This window comes from Lepidochelys olivacea, assembly GCF_965140295.1.
Source record: "Lepidochelys olivacea isolate rLepOli2 genome assembly, chromosome: 2".
NCBI lineage: Eukaryota > Metazoa > Chordata > Testudines > Cheloniidae > Lepidochelys > Lepidochelys olivacea.
Window position 1 is genome coordinate 147,488,432 of NC_140412.1, and position 23,457 is coordinate 147,511,888.

General features: G+C 44.5%; 1 protein-coding gene across 2 annotated transcripts in view; it reads left to right on the plus strand.

Annotated features, from left to right (window-relative positions):
* The window catches only part of NFX1 (nuclear transcription factor, X-box binding 1), a 229,281-nt gene that overhangs the window by 117,593 nt on the left and 88,231 nt on the right, over positions 1–23,457 (plus strand). For both annotated transcript variants that reach the window (XM_084619772.1, XM_084619773.1), the window contains 2 exons: positions 2,173–2,255; positions 4,465–4,573. In XM_084619772.1, coding sequence (XP_084475898.1) covers positions 2,173–2,255; positions 4,465–4,573 — 192 coding nt within the window. The remainder of the gene's footprint in view (positions 1–2,172; positions 2,256–4,464; positions 4,574–23,457) is intronic.

The following is a 23,457-nucleotide window of genomic DNA, read 5'->3' on the forward strand; positions in this document are numbered from 1 at the left end:
CACATGCGCACAAGACTGAAATCTTTTGACCTGCACTATCCATTGGGGCTGTGCCTTTGCCCTGCATGTGTTTGTGTCCCTCAACCGAGAGGTAGAGTAGGAAATTGTAGTGCTGCTTTTCCTGCTGCTCAGGCTGATGAACTGGATTTGTGATTCTGTTTCACAACCACTCTTCTGTTGCTGGTTTTGATTTGATGAGCCTATTAGTGATTAGTGCTTCCCAGTATCCTGGACCTATTTTCTCCAGATCCTGTTTTACATTTGCATTCATTTCAATCTGGCTTCATTCAGCTTGAAGGGAGCCATTTCTCAAAGCGAGGCTTCTCCACTGTCTGGAGAGCAGCAGAATGTATGCTCTCCTGCTCTGAGCTGGAAATGCTTTGTGGCCTGATATGGCACCAAGATATTTTGGATTTGCCTCTGTTGCCATTCAAGAAATGGTTTCAAAGATGAGTGATTCATCCTGTGATCCTCAATGGAACTTGATCCTCATCCACGTCAATTTTGATGCAACCAACTCTCATGGGAGGCCTTAGGACAAAATTATTTTCTTTAAGATGGTTTTTCTTTCCAGAGTGAGTGAATGAGTTGAACTCCCATCTTCTCTCCTCCTTATCTCCCTCGTTTTCCAGAAGGATATTTTTTGGCTTTGTTCAGAATTTGTTCACAAGATGAATACCAAGTTCTATCTATTGTTATTCTCCTTTCAGTCCTAATCTAGTATTCCCCACCCATGACTAGAAGCTGCATTTATTGGATGTTAAGCATGTTGTCAACTTTAATCCTATTCTGAGAGTTTAGAAAGTCAAAGCAGGGTTACAAAGGTAATGCTGCATCTACCATAGCTTTTGCTAGGTGGATCTTATGTTGTATTCTTAAAGCATATGACCAGACTGTCAGATAAACTTGTCAGATTCCACGTAGCTAGATAAATCTTCATGAGCAGTGAACATGCTGAAGCTTTCATGAACAAGGTGTGTAAGACAGCAGCATGATCATCTCCTCACCTCCTTTATAAATTGTCATCAATTAGGTATCTCCACTTCTCAGGATACTTCCTTTGGCTGCAAGGACCTGATAGTGGCATGTTAAGGTAGTCCCACCTCCTCAGGTTACTGCTTGCTGCATCCTCTTTTTGTGCCTTAATCCAGTGTTGTAGGATAGAAGAGAAAGACACACAACAAAGGCAAAAATTACCAGTAATTCTGTCTGTCTTCTCCTCTTCTATACTATATCTCATCCACCTCCCCTTTGGGTTTGTTTTGCTGCTTGTTTTATTTCTTTCTGTCTTTCATGCTGTTTCCTTCTCTATAGATCTGGAAGTTCTCTTCCTGATGGGATGCAGTTGTGGCTGAGACTTATGGAATCAGGGGCAGGGCTTTAGAATGCTTTGCCTCAATGCTTCCAGTAGGTGTCACCATAACACTGTCTTTGAATTCAGTGTTGTAGGATGGGAGTTGAGGAGACTACAACAGTGTCACCGGTAACTAACATTCCCTACTTTATGTAGCAACATAAAGATGGTCAAGTTTTCAGATTTTTAAAATCTATTAGCTGTTTCATAAACCACTTTCTTAATATATTTAAGTAGTTCTAAGTATGTTAATGTAAACTTCCAAATTATGTTTTTATCAGTACTTGTCACTATTCTGCGGCATGCTTAGGTACTGCTGTAGGTATTTGGATGTAAACTGAAATGCACCCACTTTGGAGGTACCTCACAAGTGACTCCACTTCTCCTGTAACTTGCTGTTTACAGGGACTTTTTGCTCCGAACATTCAATCAGTATATTGTCAGTTTATAATCTGTCACCAGTTTGAATTGTCTAAGAATCAAATGGTGGTATTTTCTTACCAGGAACGTTCCCCTTAATTAAAGACTAGTGGTGGTCATTTTAATACTGACGCTATTAAGCAAGAAGCCAAAATACAACCACCAGGCTTATATCTCAAACTAATTATAAAAGACAGTTTGGTCCAGTGTCTCATTATATTAGCCTCTCTATACAGTAATTTGTGCTGCCTCTGTAAGAATGTACTCTCTTTTCTTCATTTCATCATATTATTTTTAGTGTGGTCTTGCTACACACGTTTACTTATTGCAATCGTATAATATGTAGTCAAAGGTTGAATGTTTAAATAAATATAAACACATTTTTTCTACTGGAACAGCTGATATTACATTTATGTGTGACAAGCGATGTAACAAGAAACGGTCATGTGGACGACACAAGTGTAATGAAATTTGCTGTGTGGTAAGTTCATTTATACAGTATAAGAAACGGTTCAGTGTAAAATGCTACATCTGTACCTTCTTTTTTTTTTTAAATAGTATGTGAAAAGGCTGCTGAGATGTAGATTCCCTGTTTTGTAATGTAAAATATTCATCCTTGCACTTTGTTCAAAAAGTCTTTAGGATTAATGCTGTGCACCCAAGTGTGATTGTGTAACTAAGACAGTGGTTCTCAACCCAGGGCCCGCAGGTCACATGCAGCCCAATTAGCACACCGCTGCAGCAGTGTAGAGAAGTGCTAAAGGCCCTAGGGCTCAGGTCCCGGCTGCCCAGGCCCCACAGGGCGGGCTCTCGGGTTCCAGCTGCACTGCCACCTGGCCGCTACGGGGCCGGCTCTGGGGGCCTGGCTGCTCAGCCATGGGGCTGGCGCCCGGCCCCAAGCTCAGGGTTCCACTCCTGGCCCCACTTTCTGGAGGGGTCTCTGAGTGGGGTTGCTGGGGTTAGGGGTCTGTGAAGGAGTTTGGGGGGGGGGGGGCACACTGTGGTTCTTAACCTGCAGCCCAGGTAACATATTTTAGGCTGCATATATGAAAATAGGTTGAGAACCACTGAACTAAGAGCTTGTCAACACACAAGCTGTACTACTTTAACTATGTTAGTATACTTAAAGCAGTACAACCCCTTAGTATGGATACAATTATACCAGTATAAATGTGCTTTATGCCAGTATAGCTATTCCCTTATGGGAAGCGGAGTAAACTATACTGATGTAAGACATCTATATATCAGTATAACTGTGACCATGCTAGAGGTTGTACAAAATAACTTTGTTTTTTAAAAAAAAAACACTCCCCTAACCAAATACAAATCCTATACCAGCACAAAACTTTGTGTATACTAGTCCTAGGTTGATAAAATTCCAGTTGATCAATGAGAGACTCTCATAGATCTACAGGATTGGTGCTATGACCCCAGCTTTGGAGTAGTCTCAGGGAGGATCCCTTCAGTATGCCAGACCCCCTTGGGGTCTCACTCTTCCTCCAGGGTAAGCCATGTGATTTCACTGCCTCCTTAGACTTGACCTCTGGGCCTTCATCACACCATGAGCTCCATTTTAGCGAGTCCCACTGAGACAGACCCCTGAGGGAGACTTGTACAATCTTAGGGAGCAGTGCATCTCCACCAGCATCTGCAGTGACACTCAGCCAGTGTTATCAAACTGTAGGGTTTAATAGTTGACTAGAATGCAGCATAGGAAGACCTTGGTTAGCAAAGAGAAATGAATAGGGCCCTACCAAATTCATGGTCCAATCTGGTCAATTTCACTTTTAAAAATGTTTGTATCTGAAATTTCATGGTGGTGTAGCCATGGGGATCCAGACCCAAAAGGGGGTTCTGGGGAGGTTACAAAGCTGTTGTAGGGCGGTCACGGGATTGCCATCCTCACTTCTGCAGTGCGTTCAGAGCTGGGCTCTGAAGGCAGCACCCCTGGAGCTTCCTGCAGCCACAGGAGGTTTCCGGAGGTGGAGATGGGTCTGATCTCCCCTGTGCTACTGGGAGTGCCCTAGCTGGGGGCTGCTAGCTGCTAGTCCCAGCCAGGCTAGGGAGGGATAGGACTTGCTCTTCCCCTGCACCGCTGTGCTTGCAGGGAGATCTTCACCCTCTAGCTCTTAGCTCCCATCTCACATCGCCCCGGTCCTTTGTTCCCGAACTGAGGAAATGCTGCTTGGCTTCCTGCAGACAGGTGGGACAATCTGTGGTCGTTGGTTGCCAGGTTTCAATATCCCGGTGATTTGCTGTTGTCTTTATGGTTTCTCCACTGTCACAGGGATTAAGGCCCACTTAGTCCCAGACAGCTAGGCTGCTGACAAGCAGGTTAAAAGGTTCCACTAACACCTGTCTCTTAAGTCTGCCCTGAGAGCATACAGACTCTTCTTCTCCCCCCTTTTCCCCCCCCCCCCAAAAAAAAACTAGGTAACACTGCAGTATGTGGGGAAACTGAGGTATACATAGTCTTCATAAAAATATTGGAGAAAATTCCCACTTAGTCATAGATGCTCAGCATGTGGTATGAAAAGAATCTTAATGACTGTTAATTTCTTCTATCCTTGGGTACAGTAATATGGCCCTGGCCAGTAGTGGATTTTAATCATATTTTGCCATTTTGGGGGGCATTTTATGGGGGGGAAAGCATTGATAATGTAGTAATTTTTCATAAATATTTTTCCCAGGACAAAGAACATAAGTGTCCCTTGGTTTGTGGACGCAAACTCAATTGTAGCCTTCATAGATGTGAAGAACCTTGTCACCGTGGCAACTGTCAAACATGCTGGCAGACAAGTGAGTATACTGCACTACATATGTTCATGTTTAGAAGATTAGTGCGCTGTAGACATTTTAAACTCTGATCCTTTAAGAGGTTTATTCGCTTACTAGATGTATTATTGAAAGTGCATTATTTTTCTATAATAAAAATTCAAATACTCAGTTATGGAGATGATCATGATTGTCATATTTTGCCATGGGTAACGAAGTTGTGTAATTGAATTGTATGGATTTATTTTATTAATTAGATTTAATAATTTCACTACAGAATTTATATTTAAAAAAAATTAATTTCAGTAAACTTTACTAACAGTTCAAGGCCCTGATCCTGCAGTCATTTAGGAACAAGATTTACTTCATAAAACACAAGCAGTTCTTCATAAGAATTAAGGTCCCAGTTGTGTTTCACCAGTTTCTTTTCACAAGCACTAGATTTATTTTAAAACGTGTCAAATTGAAAGTGTTGCAGACTGAAGTCTTTGTTTAGCTACAGAACCAGACTGTATAAATCATAGAATCTCAGGGTTGGAAGGGACCTCAGGAGGTCATCTAGTCCAACCCCCTGCTCAAAGTAGGATCAATCCCCAATTTTTGCCCCAGATCCCTAAATGGCCCCCTCAAGGATTGAACTCACAACCCTGGGTTTAGCAGACCAATGCTCAAACCACTGAGCTATCTCCCCCCACACACACACCATACTGGCCCAATCATGTACCTTAACCCTAGCTGAGTGGGAGCACCAGTAGGAATGGAAGTTATGTCATCTCCATGCCTCTTGAATTCTTGAACTCTCTGCTCAGATGTTGAATTATGGAAACTTCTGTGGAATCAACACCTGTCCACTGGGTACTGCACTGAGACCAATACACAGCCATCAAATAGTAACAATTTTTGGTGATTACTAAAATCCTACAGATTCAGACAGGTGTCTTGTATGTGATGGAGTTTGATGTACATTTAAAAGTTAGATCAACATAAATAAGTGTCAGTTGGGAGTGTGAAAAAACCCCACACCCATGATCGACATAGCTATGCCAACCTAACTCCCAGTGTAGATCCAGCTTCTTCCATCAATGTAACTACTGACATCCAAGGAGGTGGTGTTCCACATAGACAGAAGAACCTTTTCTGTCATTGTAGGCTGTGTCTGTTACAGGATAATGCATGAATAGCTATGCCAACATGGCTATGCTGGTGTAATCTCCATAGTGTAGCCATATCCAAGGTTTTCATCTTCTTCCTTGTCCCCATAAACCCAGTCTCCATCTTTCTGTATTTAAATGCATTTTGCTACAGAAATGACTCTTTAGTTAGTTAGGTAGTACCCATTACGCCTCCACTCCTGTCTTTTTCTGGCAAGTATTTCCCCAGCTGTCCCCCAGGTTTTTCAGCTCAGCTTCCACAGTTCTTCGTCAAGGAAAGTGTAGGCCCCTTACTGAACGAGGGAGGCAACCTAATGACAGAGGATGTGGAAAAAGCTAATGTACTCAATGCTTTTTTTGCCTCTGTCTTCACGAACAAGGTCAGCTCCCAGACTGCTGCACTGGGCAGCACAGCATGGGGAGGAGGTGACCAGCCCTCTGTGGAGAAAGAAATGGTTCGGGACTATTTAGAAAAGCTGGACGTGCACAAGTCCATGGGGCCGGATGCGTTGCATCCGAGAGTGCTAAAGGAGTTGGCGGATGTGATTGCAGAGCCATTGGCCATTATCTTTGAAAACTCATGGCGATCCGGGGAAGTCCTGCACGACTGGAAAAAGGCTAATGTAGTGCCCATCTTTAAAAAAGGGAAGGAGGAGGATCCTGGGAACTACAGGCCAATCAGCCTCACCTCATTCCCTGGAAAAATTATGGAGCAGGTCCTCAAGGAATCAATCTGAAGTACTTAGAGGAGAGGAAAGTGATCAGGAACAGTCAGCATGGATTCACCAAGGGCAAGTCGTGCCTGGCTAATCTAGTTGCCGTCTATGATGAGATAACTGGCTCTGTGGATGAAGGGAAAGCAGTGGACGTGTTGTTCCTTGACTTTAGCAAAGCTTTTGACACTGTCTTGCACAGTATTCTTGCCAGCAAGTTAAAGAAGTATGGGCTGGATGAATGGACTATAAGGTGGATAGAAAGCTGGCTAGATTGTCGGGCTCAACGGGTAGCGATCAATGGCTCCATGTCTAGTTGGCAGCCAGTATCAAGTGGAGTGCCCCAAGGGTTGGTCCTGGAGCCGGTTTTGTTCAATATCTTCATAAATGATCTGGAGGATGGTGTGGATTGCACCCTCAGCAAGTTTGCAGATGACACTAAACTGGGAGGAGAGGTAGATACGCTGGAGAGTAGGGATAGGATACAGAGGGACCTAGACAAATTAGAGGATTGGGCCAAAAGAAATCTGATGAGGTTCAACAAGGACGAGTGTAGAGTCCAGCACTTAGGACGGAAGAATCCCATGCACCACTACAGACTAGGGACCGAATGGCTAGGCAGCAGTTCTGTAGAAAAGGACCTAGGGATTACAGTGGACAAGAAGCTGGATATGAGTCAACAGTGTGCCCTTGTTGCCAAGAAAGCCAATGGCATTTTGGGATGTATAAGTAGGGGCATTGCCAGCAGATCGAGGGACGTGATCGTTCCCCTCTATTGGACACTGGTGAGGCCTCATCTGGAGTATTGTGTCCAGTTTTGGGCCCCACACTACAAGAAGGATGTGGAAAAATTAGAAAGAGTCCAGCGGAGGGCAACAAAAATGATTAGGGGACTGGAACACATGAGTTATGTGGAGAGGCTGAGGGAACTGGGGATGTTTAGTCTACGGAAGAGAAGAATGAGGGGGGATTTGATAGCTGCTTTCAACTACCTGAAAGGGGGTTCCAAAGAGGATGGCTCTAGACTGTTCTCAGTGGTAGCAGATGACAGAACAAGGAGTAATGGTCTCAAGTTGCAGTGGGGGAGTTTAGGTTGGATATTGGGAAAAACTTTTTCACTAGGAGGGTGGTGAAACACTGGAATGCGTCACCTAGGGAGGTGGTGGAATCTCCTTCCTTAGAAGTTTTTAAGGTCAAGCTTGACAAAGCCCTGGCTGGGATGATTTAATTGGGGATTGGTCCTGCTTTGAGCAGGGGGTTGGACTAGATGACCTCCTAAGGTCCCTTCCAACCCTGATATTCTATGATTCTATGTTGTTTACGGGGGACCACATTTTCTCTTGCCTTCAGGTGTATTGCTGGTGATGGAATCAGTTTCCATCCAAAGCACATGGCCGTTCCATCTCCAATGCCTCCTCATAGTGATGGTGCTCATCTTCTCTTGGCTGCATTGTGTGAAATTGTTCTGGACCAAAAGATCTTTAACTTTACCATTATTTACTTACAAATCGAAATTATAGAGGTTGGGGCAAGAGGGGAAGGATCATGCAGTTCACCTCCTTCAATTTGGCCATGTATCCTCTTACATTATACTCAGGTGAACAGGTAATCTCTTTTTAATCCTGTGTCTTCATTGATGGTGCTTTACCTACCTACTGGCAGCTATTTTATTTCTCACTTCATTTAAGTTTTTTCTTTGATCTAAAACCAAAGGACAAATTTGAGATAAGGGCATCACTTCTTTGTAAACTGTGAATATATCTTCCCTTTCCTAATAGTTTCATCTCAAATATTTTTTTAGCACAATCCTTCCCTTTCTTTCCTTATGTTAAGGTTACGATTCTGTCAAGGGTATGTTTAGTAAGTCAGGGACAGGTCACAGGCAATAAACAAAAATTCATGGAAGACCGCAACCTGTGCCTGACTTTTACTAAAAATACCCTGGTGAAGGCAGGTGGGGGTTGAGGGGAAAAGACAAAGAGGCAGGGATAGAATCCAAATCTGCAGGGCAGCATTCTCATTTGTCTAAAACACAAGACCATTATTTCTCTTCCAGCATTTCCTTCCCTTGTTCATACATACCTTTCAACTTCTGCAACAAATGATGCAGGTGAACAGCCTTATTCACTGAATAACCCCTGATTCATTCCCTGAGCACTGTAAATCCTGTGCACTATGACAGGGATCCTGTGGGGGGAAAAATAGCACCTGATCATGTAATTAAAGACTGTATCATAATACATGCACAGCAGTGGGATAAATTAATGTTCAGGCAGCATTAATTCTGGCATATCCTAACTTCTGAGTGCTTGACTTTGCAACCTTTATAATGTTCTTTTAGCGTAGGGCTTTTTGTGTGTAACTTGCTTGATTTCTTAAAAAAGAGTTTGTTTAATGTAGAGCCATACAACATGGGTTATCGGCAGAATCAGAAGAACCTATAGACCACAGGACAGACCTCTGTTACTAAGGCTATGTCTACACTAAAAACTTCGGTTGACCCAATTTATGTCGGCGTACAGCAAGAGAAGTTTGCATATCCCTCAGGCACATGCATACTTAGTTGCTTGCGCTGGCACTGGATGTACTTACCAGGAGTGCTACACATAGATGTGTAGATGCAAAGTGCAGTGCACCACAGGTAGGTATGCCAGTGCACTATGCATTGCTTTCTGGCATAATGCCTTTTGCAAAATGTGAACCATGTGTTGTGGGGTAGAAATGAGTCATGCCAGGATGTCTGGAACTTAAGGGTCAAGTCCCCAAAATGTAATTTTCTCCATCCCATAATGACATCCATGGCCTATAATTTTCATGTCTTTTTATTAAAATCCCACAAACCCACGTGACACTTTTCAGTGTCCACCCTCTGACACACAGCAACATTAGATTGCTACTGGCCAGTGGGAAATCATTTTGGAGTTGGAAAATGCACATAGGGGACATTGTCATGCAAGTGCTATGCAGGACTGTGACACTCAGCAACATGCCTCCAGACTAGAGCAGCCCCAGTGGAGTGTCTACCCACTTTGCTCCAGATCTCAGCCCAAGGACCAACGGCCAGTGCATAGCAGGGTCCCACCACCATGCTAATTGGCTCTTCTGGAGTCCATGAGGCATCCCCATATGCTCTACAGCATCCCTATTTCCTTCCTGCCCTCCCACATTGAGTAGGCACTAGAAGCATGTACAACATGGTCTCCATTCCCCCTTTGCTGGGATATGCAAGGGCAATTGCTTACTTAGGACTTCCCTCTCCAATTCTTGTTAGATGAGGATCTGCCTTAACACCCATTGGTCTTTTTCTGTTCATCACCAGATGAGGCAGTACTCTCGGAGTCTACCTCACCCCCTTCAGATGATTTCAGGGCCCACGAGGACTTAATAAAAAGGGTGGTTGCGGCTCTGCTTATCCAACCAGGGAAGGTGCAAGAAAAGTTACACAGATTGGTGGATATTTTGACCTTTGTGGGGCCCTCTAGGGTAATTCTCCCTATAAATGAGGCTATCCTAGAGCCCATCAACATCTTATGGCATATCCCATCCTCCTTTCCTCTCACTGTTAAAAGGGGGGAAAGGAGATATGTCCCTTCTTATGGATATGAATATTTTTACAACCACCTGGTTCGATGATAGTGTCTGCTGCAAACAGGGAAAGAAGCAAGAAAGCTGGACCTCTTGGTGGGAAGATTTATTTCACAAGAGAGTTACAACTGAGAATCACGAACCAGCAGGTTCTGCTGAGTCAATCTGATTTTAACTTGTGAGAAAGTTTCCTAAAGTTTGACAAGTTTCCAGATGAGGCTAAGCAGGAGTTCACCACTCTGGTAGATGAGGGCAAATTAGTGGCCAGATCACGCTGGAAACGGCTGACTCAGCGGCTTTTGTTATGGCTTCCACCATTTCCATGCAGTGTTCATCTTGGCTGCAATTGGCAGGTCTACCCCAAGAGATGCAGCAAACCATACAGGACCTCCCATTTGAATGCTCCTCGCTCTTTTCTGAGAAGACAGATGAGAGGCTTCATAGCCTTAAGGACTTAAGAGCAACACTTGGGAACCTGTATGCTGGCGGAGAAGAGCAAGCCGTTCTTCCTGCAGCAATCAGAGTGGTTCCACCATTCATTCCTCATAGTCAGGATCTGTCGAGAAGAAGGCTAGAGGTTATAAGAGATGGCCTCTGCCTTCTTCCTCCTCTGCAACTGCCAGTTCGAGACAAAACAGATCATCAAAGCAATCATTTTGACCTGTTGGTTGAAAGCAGCCTATCACTTACCAGAGTACCATCATTCCCTTTCCCTGTTTTTGCCAATCACCTATCCCACTTACTAAGTGCTTGGTCCCCTGTCACCAGTGGGTTCTAAGCACAGAGATACAGGGATACACCCTTTACTTCTGTCCCCACTTCACACACCCCTTTCCTGTTCCTCTTCAGAATCACACTCACAAGAGCATGATATTCAGTCTCTCCTCTTTGTGGGGGCCATAGAGGAAGAGGATTGTATTCCTGATACTTCCAAATCCTGAAGGCAAAGGAGGGGCTCCGGCTTACTTTAGATCTAAAATAGCTGTTCTCAGACTATGGGGTGGACTCCCCACGGTGGCAGCAGCAGTGCAGAAATGAGGGTGGCAATGCGGCACTAAGTCTGCTATGAAAAATGATGACAAATATCACTTTTCACATTCTCTCCTTTACTTCTGTGTTGCTGCATCCTTACTTCTAAGTCTGCTGTGAAAAGTGATATTGATGAATATCATTTTTCACATTGCCACCTTTACTTCTGTACTGCTGCTGGTCAGTGCTGCCTTCAAAACTGAGTGGCTCGGTATATGTACTTGGGGGAAGGAAGAGAGTTAACGACTACAGACACAGAGAAGGGGGGCCCGATCAAATAAGTTGGAGAACCACTGATCTAAAGCAACTAAACAAGTTTCTGAAGAAAACAAAATTCTTGATGGTTACTCTTTTACTTCTGATATCCCTTCCTTAGAGACTGGGGACTGGTTCGCTGCTCTTGACTTAAGGGACACTTTCTTTCATGGGGCAATTTATCACAGCACAGAAATTTCCTCAGATTCATGGTTAATGAATCCTACCACCAGCTCACAGTTCTCCCGTTTGGCCTGTCAACAGCCCCTCCCGTGTTTACAAAATGCATGGCAGTAGTGGTTGCATTCTTGTGCAAGTAAGGAATCCATGTGTTGTCTTACCTGGATGATTGGCTATTGAGAGACCAGTACAGGTCCCAGATACTCTCCAGCAAGGCCACTATCCAGTCAGCCTTCCACACACTAGGACTCCTAATCAGCGCAGAAAAATCTATCCTGACTCTACTCTCTGAACAAGAATCTATCCTCTGTACTCCTGGACACCACACTGGCCAGTGCATTCCTGCCACAAAAGAGGGTCCAAGTGTGAAGAAGTGGGGATTTTCCCTTATGTTGTATGTGAGCCTATGTGAGTCTTACTGTTTTGCATCAATGCTATGTGTGCCTCAGTTTCCCTGTGTATTGCATCAATGTCTAGGTGGTGGGATGTGTGATTTTTGCAGTGGCTGCTCCAGCTGCCTGCACAGATGCTATGGCCACCCCTTCGTAACCTGAGACCAGGGAGGGGGATGCGACCAGGTGAGTCTTGGCCCGGGAAGCGAGACAAAGGCTGGAGGAGGAGCAATGGGCAGGGCAGGGTCCAGGCAGCTGGAAGTGAGTCAGCCTCGGCTGGCTTGGGGCGCAGTGAGAGGACTGGAGCCCTGGCTCTGGGCTCCCCTCCCGCCAATATGGACTTGTCTGAAAGTCGCGGATTTCTGTGCTAACAAGTTTTGTTCTACGCTGTGTTCCTGTCAACTAATAAACCTTCTGTTTTACTGGCTGGCAGAGAGTCATGTCTGACTGTGGAGTTGGGGTGCAGGGCCCCCTGGCTTCCCCAGGAGCCCCACCCAGGCACACTTGCTGCGGGAAGCGCACGGTGTGGAAGGGGATACTGAATGCTCCGAGGTCAGACCCAAGAAGGTCAAAGCTGTGTAAGCTTCTTGCCCTGGAGACAGTATGCTCCAAGAGAGGAGGCATGTTTCCCCAGATTTCTGACTGGCTTTGTATGGAGTAGTTCCAGAGCATCACCCCGATGTCTCTGTGACACCAAAATGCAGCTCATTGTACTAGATCTAAATGCTCATCCTCTCACTACAGTTCGAAAATGCCTTAAACTTCTAGGGCACATAGTTTGGCATGCAGGACTGCACTTCAGAGAACTACAGGCTGGCTCACCTCAGTATACTCTTCAGCCCACCATCATATGGATACAGTAGTTGAGATACCTGCTTGAGTCTTGTCCTCCAATGACTGATCGATAGACCCATCAGTCGCTGGCACAGGAGTCCCCTTTGCTCCTCCTCAGCAGACACTCATTGGATCTAGGTTGGGGAGTTCGCTTAGGTCCCTGTCAAACTCTGGAGCTTTTGTCTTCCCAGGACCTAAGTCTCCATATAAATATCAGAGAACTCAGGCCAACTGTTTGGCTTTCATGGCCTTCCCCCCACATATCGTGGGGCAGAGCTTTAATACTTAATGACAGCACAACAGCCATGTTTCATGTAAATAGACAAGGATTCCAGTCGACAAAGTTATGCCAGGAGGCAGTCTTGCTTTGGAGCTTTTGCATCAGCCTCAAAGTGGCTTATCATCCAGGGGTTCAAAACATTCTGACAGACCGTGGAAGCAGATTGTTTGCAGGCCACCATGAATGGTCCCTTCATCCAGATGTGTCCGAGGCCATTTTCCAATAGTGGGGTACTCCCCTAGTGGACCTGTTCACAACAAATGAAAACAAAAAATATCTCTTTTGTTCCTGGGTGGGATAATTTCCTCCTAAACTGGTCCAAAGCCCTGCTGTATCCCTCCCCTCCAGTTCTGCTACAAGGTCTTGTCCAAGGACAAGCAAGATTGTGCTCACATTATACCAATAGCCCCAGTGTAGCCTTGACGATATTGGTTTTCATCTCTACTAGCCCAATTGGTCAGACCCCCTCTGTCGCTCCTGAGAGATGCATATGTCATCTCCCAGGACAACAGCTGCATCCTCAATCACAATCTATAGGCCTGTCAGCGTGGATGCTTCATGGCTGATTTCCTCTGAATGGTGTTGCTCTATTAAAGTAGAAGAAATTCTCCTGAATGTTAATGCTTCAACCAGGTCTACTTACCCTCCAAAATGGAAGAAATTCTCTGTTTGGCCTATGCAAAGAGGTATCCACCCAGCCCAAGCTTCAATTCCCCATATCCTGGAGTATCTCCTGTTCCTGAAGCAAGGACTTGCCTTTAATTCCATCAGAGTCCACCTGGTGGCTGTCTCAGTTTTCCACCTTCAACCCTTTTCTCTTCAAACCCTATGTCCGTTAGATTTCTAAAGGTATTGGATGCGCTATACCCACAGACCCATAGCCCAATTCTGCAGTTTAGTTCTGCAGTTTAAAGTTTAAAGATTAATGGCTCCACCCTTTGAGCCACTAGCAACATATTCCTGTTACACCTATCTATGAAAGTGGCTTTCTTGGTCATGATTACCTTGGCCAGGAGAGTAGGAGAGCTATGATCCCTGGTGTCAGAACCTCCCTACACAGTATTTTTCAAAGATAAGGTTTTCCTTCGATCTTATCCAAAGTTCCTGACTAAAGTGGTTTCTGATATTTTCACATTAGTCAAGAAATTTACTTACTACCCTTCTTTCCAAAGCCTCATTCAAGTAGGTGGGAAGAGAAACTCCATTCTCTAGATGTTAGAAGTGTTAGTCGGATCCAGGCTTTTTGTCTGGATCGGACTAGCCCATTCAGATCATCCTCACAGCTATTTGTTGTAATTTCAGAAAGAGTAATGGGCCACCCAGTGTCCACTCAGATAGTCTCCTCCTGGATTTCTGGATGTGTATGTCTATATGTATATGTCTGTGCTACCGTTCTGTGGATCCAGAACCTCTATCTGAAGTGGTGACTAGCTCAACTAGATCAGTGGCGGCTTCCACAGCCTTTCTCGCTTGGGTGCCTATCCTTGATGTTTGTAAGGTGGCATCCTGGTCTTCAATCCACACATTTACCTCCCACTATGCCATCACTCATTAGTCTAGAGACAATGCCAGATTTGGATTCGTGGTCCTGCAATCCCTGTTCAAGTAGACTCTGAACTCACCTCCAGCTTGAACTGCTTGTGAGTCCCCCACAGTGAAATGGACATGTGCAATCACTCAAAGAAAACAATGGCTACCTACCTTTCTTTACTGTTGTTCTTCGAGCTGTGTTGCATATGTCCATTCCACAACCCACCATCTTTAAGAACATAAGAAAATAAGAATGGCCATATTGGGTCAGACCAGTGGACCAAGATCTAGCACAGTATCTTGTCTTCCAACAGTGGTCAATGCCAGATTCTTCAGAGGGAATGAACAGAACAGGGCAATTGTCAAGGTTCCTTCCCCACTCTGAACTCTAGGGTACAGATGTGGGGACCTGCATGAAAGACCCCCTAAGCTTATTCTTACCAGCTTAAGTTAAAAACTTCCCCAAGGTACAGACTTTGCCTTGTCCTTGAACCGTATGCTGCCACCACCAAGTGTTTTAAACAAAGAACAGGGAAAGAGCCCACTTGGAGATGTCTTCCCCCAAAATATCCCCCCAAGCCCTACACCCCCTTTCCTGGGGAAGGCTTGATAAGAATCCTCACCAATTTGTACAGGTGAACACAGACCCAAACCCTTGGATATTAAGAACAATGAAAAAGCAATCAGGTTCTTAAAAGAAGAATTTTATTTAAAGAAAACGTAAAAGAATCACCTCTGTAAAATCAGGATGGTAAATACCTTACAGGGTAATCAGATACAAAACAGAGAATCCCTCTAGGCAAAACCTTAAATTACAAAAAGACACAAAAACAGGAATATACATTCCATCCAGCACAGCTTATTTTACCAGCTGTTAAACAAAAGGAAATCTAACACATTTCTAGCTAGATTACTTACTAACTTAACAGGAGTTGTAAGTTGCATTCCCGGCAAAAGCATCACACAGACAGACAAACCCTTTGTTCCCTCCCCTCCAGATTTGAAAGTATCTTATCCCCTCATTGGTCATTTTGGGTCAGGTGCCAGCGAGGTTATCTTAGCTTCTTAACCCTTTACAGGTGAAAGGGTTTTGCCTCTGGCAGGAGGGATTTTATAGCACTGTATACAGAAAGGTGCTTACCCTTCCCTTTATATTTATGACAGCAATTATCAAGTGATCCATCCCCTGTCATCCAGTCACAGCATCTGGTAGTTAAAGGTTTAGGGACACCCAGAGCATGGGGTTGCATTACTGACCATTTTGACTAATAGCCATTGATGGATTTATCCTCCATGAACTTATCTAATTCTTTTTTGAAACCAGTTATAGCTTTGACCTTAACATCCCCTGGCAATGACTTACACTGTTTGACTGTACGTTGTGTGAAGAAGTACTTCCTTTTGTTTGTTTTAAACCTGCCGTATATTAATTTCATTAGATGACCCCTGGTTTTTGTATTATGTGAAGGAGTAAATAACATTCCCTTATTCACTCTCTCCACGCCGTTCATGATTTTATAGACATTTATCATCTCTCCTTAGTTGCCTTTTTTCCAAACTGAAAAATTCTACCCTAGTTACAAGGAACTAAAGATAATTAGTTAGTTATCTAACTAATCTTCATAATCTCTCCTCATATGGAAGCTGCTCCATACCCCCAGTTGTTTTTGTTGCCCTTCACTGTACTTTTTCCATTTCTAATATATCTTTTTTGAGATGGAGCGACCAGAACTGCATGCAATATTCAAAGTATAACCATACCATGGATTTATATAGTGGCATTATGATATTTACTGTCTTATTACCTATCCCTTTCCTAATGATGCCTAACATTGTTAGCTTTTTTGACTGCCATTGCACATTGAGCAGATGTTTTCAGAGAACTATCCATAATGACTCTAAGACCTCTTTCTTGAGTGGTAACAGCTAATTTAGAACCCATCATTTTGTATGTATAGTTGGGATTATGCGTTCCAATGTGCATTACTTTGCATTTATCAACGTTGAATTTCGTCTGCCGTTTTGTTGCCCAGTCACCCAGTTTTATGAGATCCCTTTGTAACTATTTGCAGTCTGCTTTGGACTTAACTATCTTGAGTAGTCTTGTGTCATCTGCAAACTTTGCACCTCGCTGTTTACCCCTTTTTCCAGAACATGTGAATATATAGAACAGCACTGGTCCTAGTACAGATCCCTGGGGTACCCTGCTGTTTGCCGCTCTTTGTTGTGAAAACTGATGATTTATTCCTACCCTTTGTTTCCTGTCATAGCTTCAATTACATGTACAAATTAAACACCTGTAATGCTTTTGCTGTCAATTAGAGAGCAGGACAGTTATTCTCTGGCCCTCAGGGATGTTATGTAGCCTAGTAATCCTTTCAAAGATGGTCAAATATTCCTCAGTGCAATCAGTTTCCTTGTAACTAGGGTAGAATTTGTCCCAGTCGTGATCCTTGGAGAGGAGTGCTTGCTGCCTGAGGGTTTTGTATCCATAGCACCAGCAACCTGTGTTCATGATTTCTCCTCCCACTTCCAGTCCTCTAGTTCTGTGGCTCACTAATGTGCAGCTATTTCTGCTGCCTGTTTCTGCATCTCAGCTTCCAGGGCTCTTTGGTGTGCTGCTTCCGCTGACTCCCACTTTTCCTTTTCTGCCTACAGGGTTCTCTGGTGGGCTTCCTCTTGTGCTACCTGTTTCTCTTTGGCTGCTTACATCTGGAATTCTCGTTCCTTTGCCACCTCTAACTTGGCCAACTGTAACTTCATGGCTGTTCTGCTGATGGCTGCCTTAGGCTGATTTTCTAAGCCTTTGCCCTCAGGACCTTTTATTGCATCAGTCTGATCTTTGGACCATTTATCCTGCTGGCTCATTTTTTACTTTTAGTTCTATTTTCTTTACCCAAAATAAACTAATGGAAAATAACTAACTGTAACCTTTCATTTGTCTGTTCCCTAACCTTCTCACTTGTGAATCTCTTAGAATCTAGTTTACAAGTGCTTGGGGTCTGATCCTTAGCTAACCAGTAAACTGTGTAAATCCTGGCAATTACATCATTATGAAGGTTATTAGGGTACCCAGGACCATAAGTCACCTTGTTAATTCCCTCCTTCCAGCATGAGGATGCCTTCCTTATGCTTATCTGGGTGCTACCCCTCTAGCCCAAACACTCTCCTGATATCACCCAAACACTCTCATCTGGGCAATGTTAGCCCTTACTTTGCTTTGCAGGTTAACAATAGATGCACTCCAGTCACCCCTTATCTACTGAACACTCCCAGAAATATCAGGTCTGCTGTCTCTAAGGAATCAGTGTACACAGCAGCTTGCATGATTCAATCCATGCATGGGGACATCCTGAGCCCACCTTCAATCCCTCTTACTGGCCCTAGCCCATGGGACCCATAAGCATGATACTCCAGGTCAGAGCAGTCTAACAGGGAATCACTCTCCCTACTGCAAGAGAGTAATTAGAGCTTCCACTTGATCCCCATGAGCTGGATCCGCTAGTTCTGCCAGTACTGGCAAGGTTATCCAAGGCAGTCATCCCAGCTTCACCATTCCCTCTGGGTGACCATAAGCAATTTTGAGAGCTGCTACGTAGGGTGGCAGAGGAGCTCCAGATGTTCCTGGAGAAGGTTCAGGACACACAACTCAACACAACTCCTGGACATCCTACATCACATAGGGTCCAGGCAGAGAGTACTGGTGAATGAAGCCGGATATGTCCAGCATATATTGGCAATGTGTATCTCTACCCCCAAGAGGGCTAAGAAGCACTACTTTGTCCCAGCTAAGAGAGCAGAGTTTCCGTTTAGCCACCTTGCACCAAACTCCCTACTTGTTCAGATTGCCACAGGAAGATGTAGCCACCCACTCTGAAATTAGGGAGGCCAAGTAACTGGATCTGTTGGGAAGGAAGGTTTTTACATCATCTAGTTCAATATTCTGAACTGGAGGCTATGTAGTGCTGTTGGCCAAGTATGATTTTCTGAATTATTGACAGTTCTTGGATTTTAAGAACAAATTTCCCCAAGCAAGACATGGCTCAATTTCAGGCCCTTATTGATGAAGGCAGGTTGGTGTCCAGAACTGCATTTGCAGAGAAACTATAACACAATGGAGTATTTGCCCTTCAAGACCAACATTTTCAGCAAAAAGACTGAGGAGTCTTTGCCCTCACTATAGGACTTCAGGGCAACCCTCCATTTTCTGGGTATATATACACCTGCCCCAAAGATCCACGAACATCCTGACAAAACAAGAGCTGTGCCTCAACCATTTTGCCATCAGTGATTCTATGAACCTCTTTGTGAAGGGCAGTGTACACAAAAGCCACGATACCTACATCCTACACATCCGTCACATCAATCCAACCTTATTTCCCAGGCATAAGATACTATTGATACCATCTCCACCCAATCCTCACATATGCTTTGGTAGCTCTTTTTCTGCAACTGGAGTGCAATAACAGTGGACAAGTTGGGTGCTGAATATCATCCATTCTGGCTATACCAATACATTTCTCTTCTTACCCCCATCCAAAATGCCCTTCCCCATCCTTCTTTGAGACCATTCTCATGAGGAGATCCTTTGCCCAGAGGTAGAATCCCTCGTTAAAAATGTTTACTAGTTCCCAAAAAGAAGGGAGGGTGGAGACCCACTCTCCATCTGCACCAACTCAGTGTCTTTTTTTTTTTATTATTTGCAAACTAAAATTCCATATGGTTACACTGGCATCAATATTTTCATCCCTCAAAAGTTGCACAGCTTTCAATATGAAAGATGCATACTTTCATGTGGACATTGACCCCTTCCACACAAGATTTCTGTCAGGTTTATGGTGGGTCCTGACCAGTACCAATACAGGTTACATCCATTTGGCCTAGCAACCACACCCAGCATCTTCCTCAAATTGTTTCTAGTAGTAGCAGCACAGTTCAGATGCAGCAGCTTCTGTTTTCCTGTATTTAGACTATTGACATCTTGTTGAAAGGACACATGAAAAAGCCCTTACATGACCATCATCTCTGCTTCACCTTCTCTCATCCCTAGGAGTCTGTGTGAACATGGAAAAATCTACCCTGATTCCAACTAAGACTTCAGAATTTATAGGAGCAATCTTCATTGGCCATTGGCCATTATCTTTGAAAACTCGTGGCGAACCGGGGAAGTCCCGGATGACTGGAAAAAGGCTAATGTAGTGCCAATCTTTAAAAAAGGGAAGAAGGAGGATCCTGGGAACTACAGGCCTGTCAGCCTCACCTCAGTCCCTGGAAAAATCATGGAGCAGGTCCTCAAAGAATCAATCCTGATGCACTTGCATGAGAGGAAAGTGATCAGGAACAGCCAGCATGGATTCACCAAGGGAAGGTCATGCCTGACTAATCTAATCGCCTTTTATGATGAGATTACTGGTTCTGTGGATGAAGGGAAAGCAGTGGATGTATTGTTTCTTGACTTTAGCAAAGCTTTTGACACGGTCTCCCACAGTATTCTTGTCAGCAAGTTAAGGAAGTATGGGCTGGATGAATGCACTATAAGGTGGGTAGAAAGCTGGCTAGATTGTCGGGCTCAACGGGTAGTGATCAATGGCTCCATGTCTAGTTGGCAGCCGGTATCAAGTGGAGTGCCCCAAGGGTCGGTCCTGGGGCCGGTTTTGTTCAATATCTTCATAAATGATCTGGAGGATGGTGTGGATTGCACTCTCAGCAAATTTGCGGATGATACTAAACTGGGAGGAGTGGTAGATACGCTGGAGGGGAGGGATAGGATACAGAAGGACCTAGACAAATTGGAGGATTGGGCCAAAAGAAATCTGATGAGGTTCAATAAGGATAAGTGCAGGGTCCTGCACTTACGATGGAAGAATCCAATGCACCGCTACAGACTAGGGACCGAATGGCTAGGCAGCAGTCCTGCGGAAAAGGACCTAGGGGTGACAGTGGACGAGAAGCTGGATATGAGTCAGCAGTGTGCCCTTGTTGCCAAGAAGGCCAATGGCATTTTGGGATGTATAAGTAGGGGTATAGCGAGGAGATCGAGGGACGTGATCGTTCCCCTCTATTCAACATTGGTGAGGCCTCATCTGGAGTACTGTGTCCAGTTTTGGGCCCCACACTACAAGAAGGATGTGGATAAATTGGAGAGAGTCCAGCGAAGGGCAACAAAAATGATTAGGGGACTGGAACACATGACTTACGTGGAGAGGCTGAGGGAGCTGGGATTGTTTAGCCTGCAGAAGAGAAGAATGAGGGGGGATTTGATAGCTGCTTTCAACTACCTGAAAGGGGGTTCCAAAGAGGATGGCTCTAGACTGTTCTCAATGGTAGCAGATGACAGAATGAGGAGTAATGGTCTCAAGTTGCAGTGGGGGAGGTTTAGATTGGATATTAGGAAAAACTTTTTCACTAAGAGGGTGGTGAAACACTGGAATGCGTTACCTAGGGAGGTGGTAGAATCTCCTTCCTTAGAGGTTTTTAAGGTCAGGCTTGACAAAACCCTGGCTGGGATGATTTAACTGGGAATTGTTCCTGCTTCGAGCAGGGGTTTGGACTAGATGACCTTCAGGGGTCCCTTCCAACCCTGATATTCTATGATTCTATGATTCAACTCAGTCAGGGTGAGCGTTTATCTCCCGATGGATAGATTTCACACCATGAGTAATGTGATAGACCAGGTAATGTGTGCCTCTTGAACATAATTTCAGACTTTCCTTTCTCTCCCGGAATGCATCATGGACTTATGTCACACTATTTACCAGTCTCCACTTCCATTGCCCACAGACTTAGTTCCAAACAGTATATACACCAACCAGTCACAGCATGAACACCATAGTGACACTTTCTACCTGGATGAGGACCTCATTAATTGGTGGAAAAATCCTGAGTAAGTGTGTGTAGGTATTCCTTTCCTAGGCCCACACCTGAAAAGATGATCATTACAGATGCCTCCATGATAGGCTGGGGACCTCACGTGAACAGTCAGATGGTGCAGGGACTTGGATGTCTCGGGAGCCCAGAATGCACATCAGTCTTGTGGACTTCCGGGCAGTCCAGAAAGTTTGTGACGCCTTTCTACCGTTCATCCAGTTTCACCATAAACAGGGTTGAGTGAGATCCATCCCCCTGTGTGTAGAAGCTGTCACCTTATGGAACTGTTGGATCAAAAATCATATTACCCTATTGACAGTGTACTCTCCAGAAATCCAGAATTAATTGGAAGACAGCCTTAGCCAGTAGTGAACAGCATTTTCACTCAGTGGGGAACCCCCATTTCAGGCAGGTGAACAGGAAATGCAACATGTACTTCTCCAGGGGAGCTCAAGAAAAGCACTCCAGAGGCAATATTCTCCTTCTGATCTGGTCAGATTACTTGAGCTATGCCTACCCTCCCATCATGATACCACCTCAGGTTCTATAGAAGATTTAGCAAGACAAAGCACAAGTCATCCTCATTGCTCCCAAATGGCCCAGACAGTTCTGGTTTCTAAGCCTCCTACAAATGTCACCCCATCCAACAATCAGCATGCAATCCTTTCCAAATCTCTTGACTCATGAGAATGATAGCATCTACCATCTGAAAGCACTTCATCTCATGGCTTGGCATTTGGATGGGTGTCAAGCCTGGAAAATACCTGCTGTGAGGCCATGCAACCATTCTTAATAATAGCAGAAATGACTCCACCAGAAAATGCTACCTAGCTAAGTGGAAACATTTCTCTATCTGGGCCCAGCAAAAGCACATATCTTCAGAGACAGCAGATAGTCCCGCTGTTTTAGACTTACTATGAAGGCATCAGTTCTTTCCCTTAATTCACTGCAAGTCCACCTGGTGGCAATCAGCATGTGTCACCTGCCATCAGATCTTTACCCAGCCAGTAACCAAATTCTTGAAAGGCCTGATGAGAACCTTTCCACCAGTAAACAAACAAAATCTTCAACATGACCTTAACTTAGTACTTTTGGCACTCACTAAGTCACCCTTTGAACAACTAGCTATGTGTTCCATGTTTCACCTCTTGATGAAGGTAGCATTCCTCATTGCTATCACCTTGGCCGGAAGGGTAAGCGAACAAGGGGCACTCACAACTGATCCTTCATATGCAATATTCCATGAGGACAAATTTTTGCTGTGACTACACCCAAAATTCCCTCCTAGGTTAATTTACTTACATTGGCTAGTTCACCTACCTGTTTTTTGGGGGGGGGGGGGGGGTTGGTTTTTTTCCCCTGAAGGGTGAAGCCCCATGCTTCTGATAAGGAGAGGATTCTTCATTTCATTGATGTGTGATTTTTACCTGCTGAAAACAAAACAGATCAGAAAGCCTCCTAGGGTATGTCTACACTGAAATTAAACACCTGTTGTTGGCCCTTGTCAACTGACTCAGCTACAGGGTTGTTTAATTTGTGGTGTAGATGTTTGTGCTTGGGCTGGAACCCTGGTTCTGTGACCCTGTGAAGCGGGAGTGTCCCAGGGTTCAAGGCCGAGCCCAAACATCTACACCACAATTAGACAGTCCCATAGCCTCAGCCCAAGTCTGCTGACCAGGCCGACTGTGGGTGTTTAATTACAATGTAGACATACTCCTAGACTGTTGGTTGCCATAGCAGAACGAGTTCAAGGTCAAGCTGTATCCTTCCAGAGAATCTCTAAGTCGGTCTCTGGCTGTATTGTACTCTATAGTTGACACAACTCCCTCCCCGTATGGGGTATGGGCTCATATGCATAAGAGGCATCACTTCAAGAGGAATCCCTGCTTGATATTTGCGGTGCAGTTACATGGAGTTCCATCTACACATTCATGGGACATTATGCCTTGGTCCAAGACTGCTCCGCTGACGCATGCTTTGTGGAAGTGGTTCTACAAACATACTTGCACCCTCCTCCTCTCTAGGTACTATTTTGTCAGTCACCCACAGTAGAATATGCACTCGAAGAAGAAAGGGAAGTAACTGGAGTTCT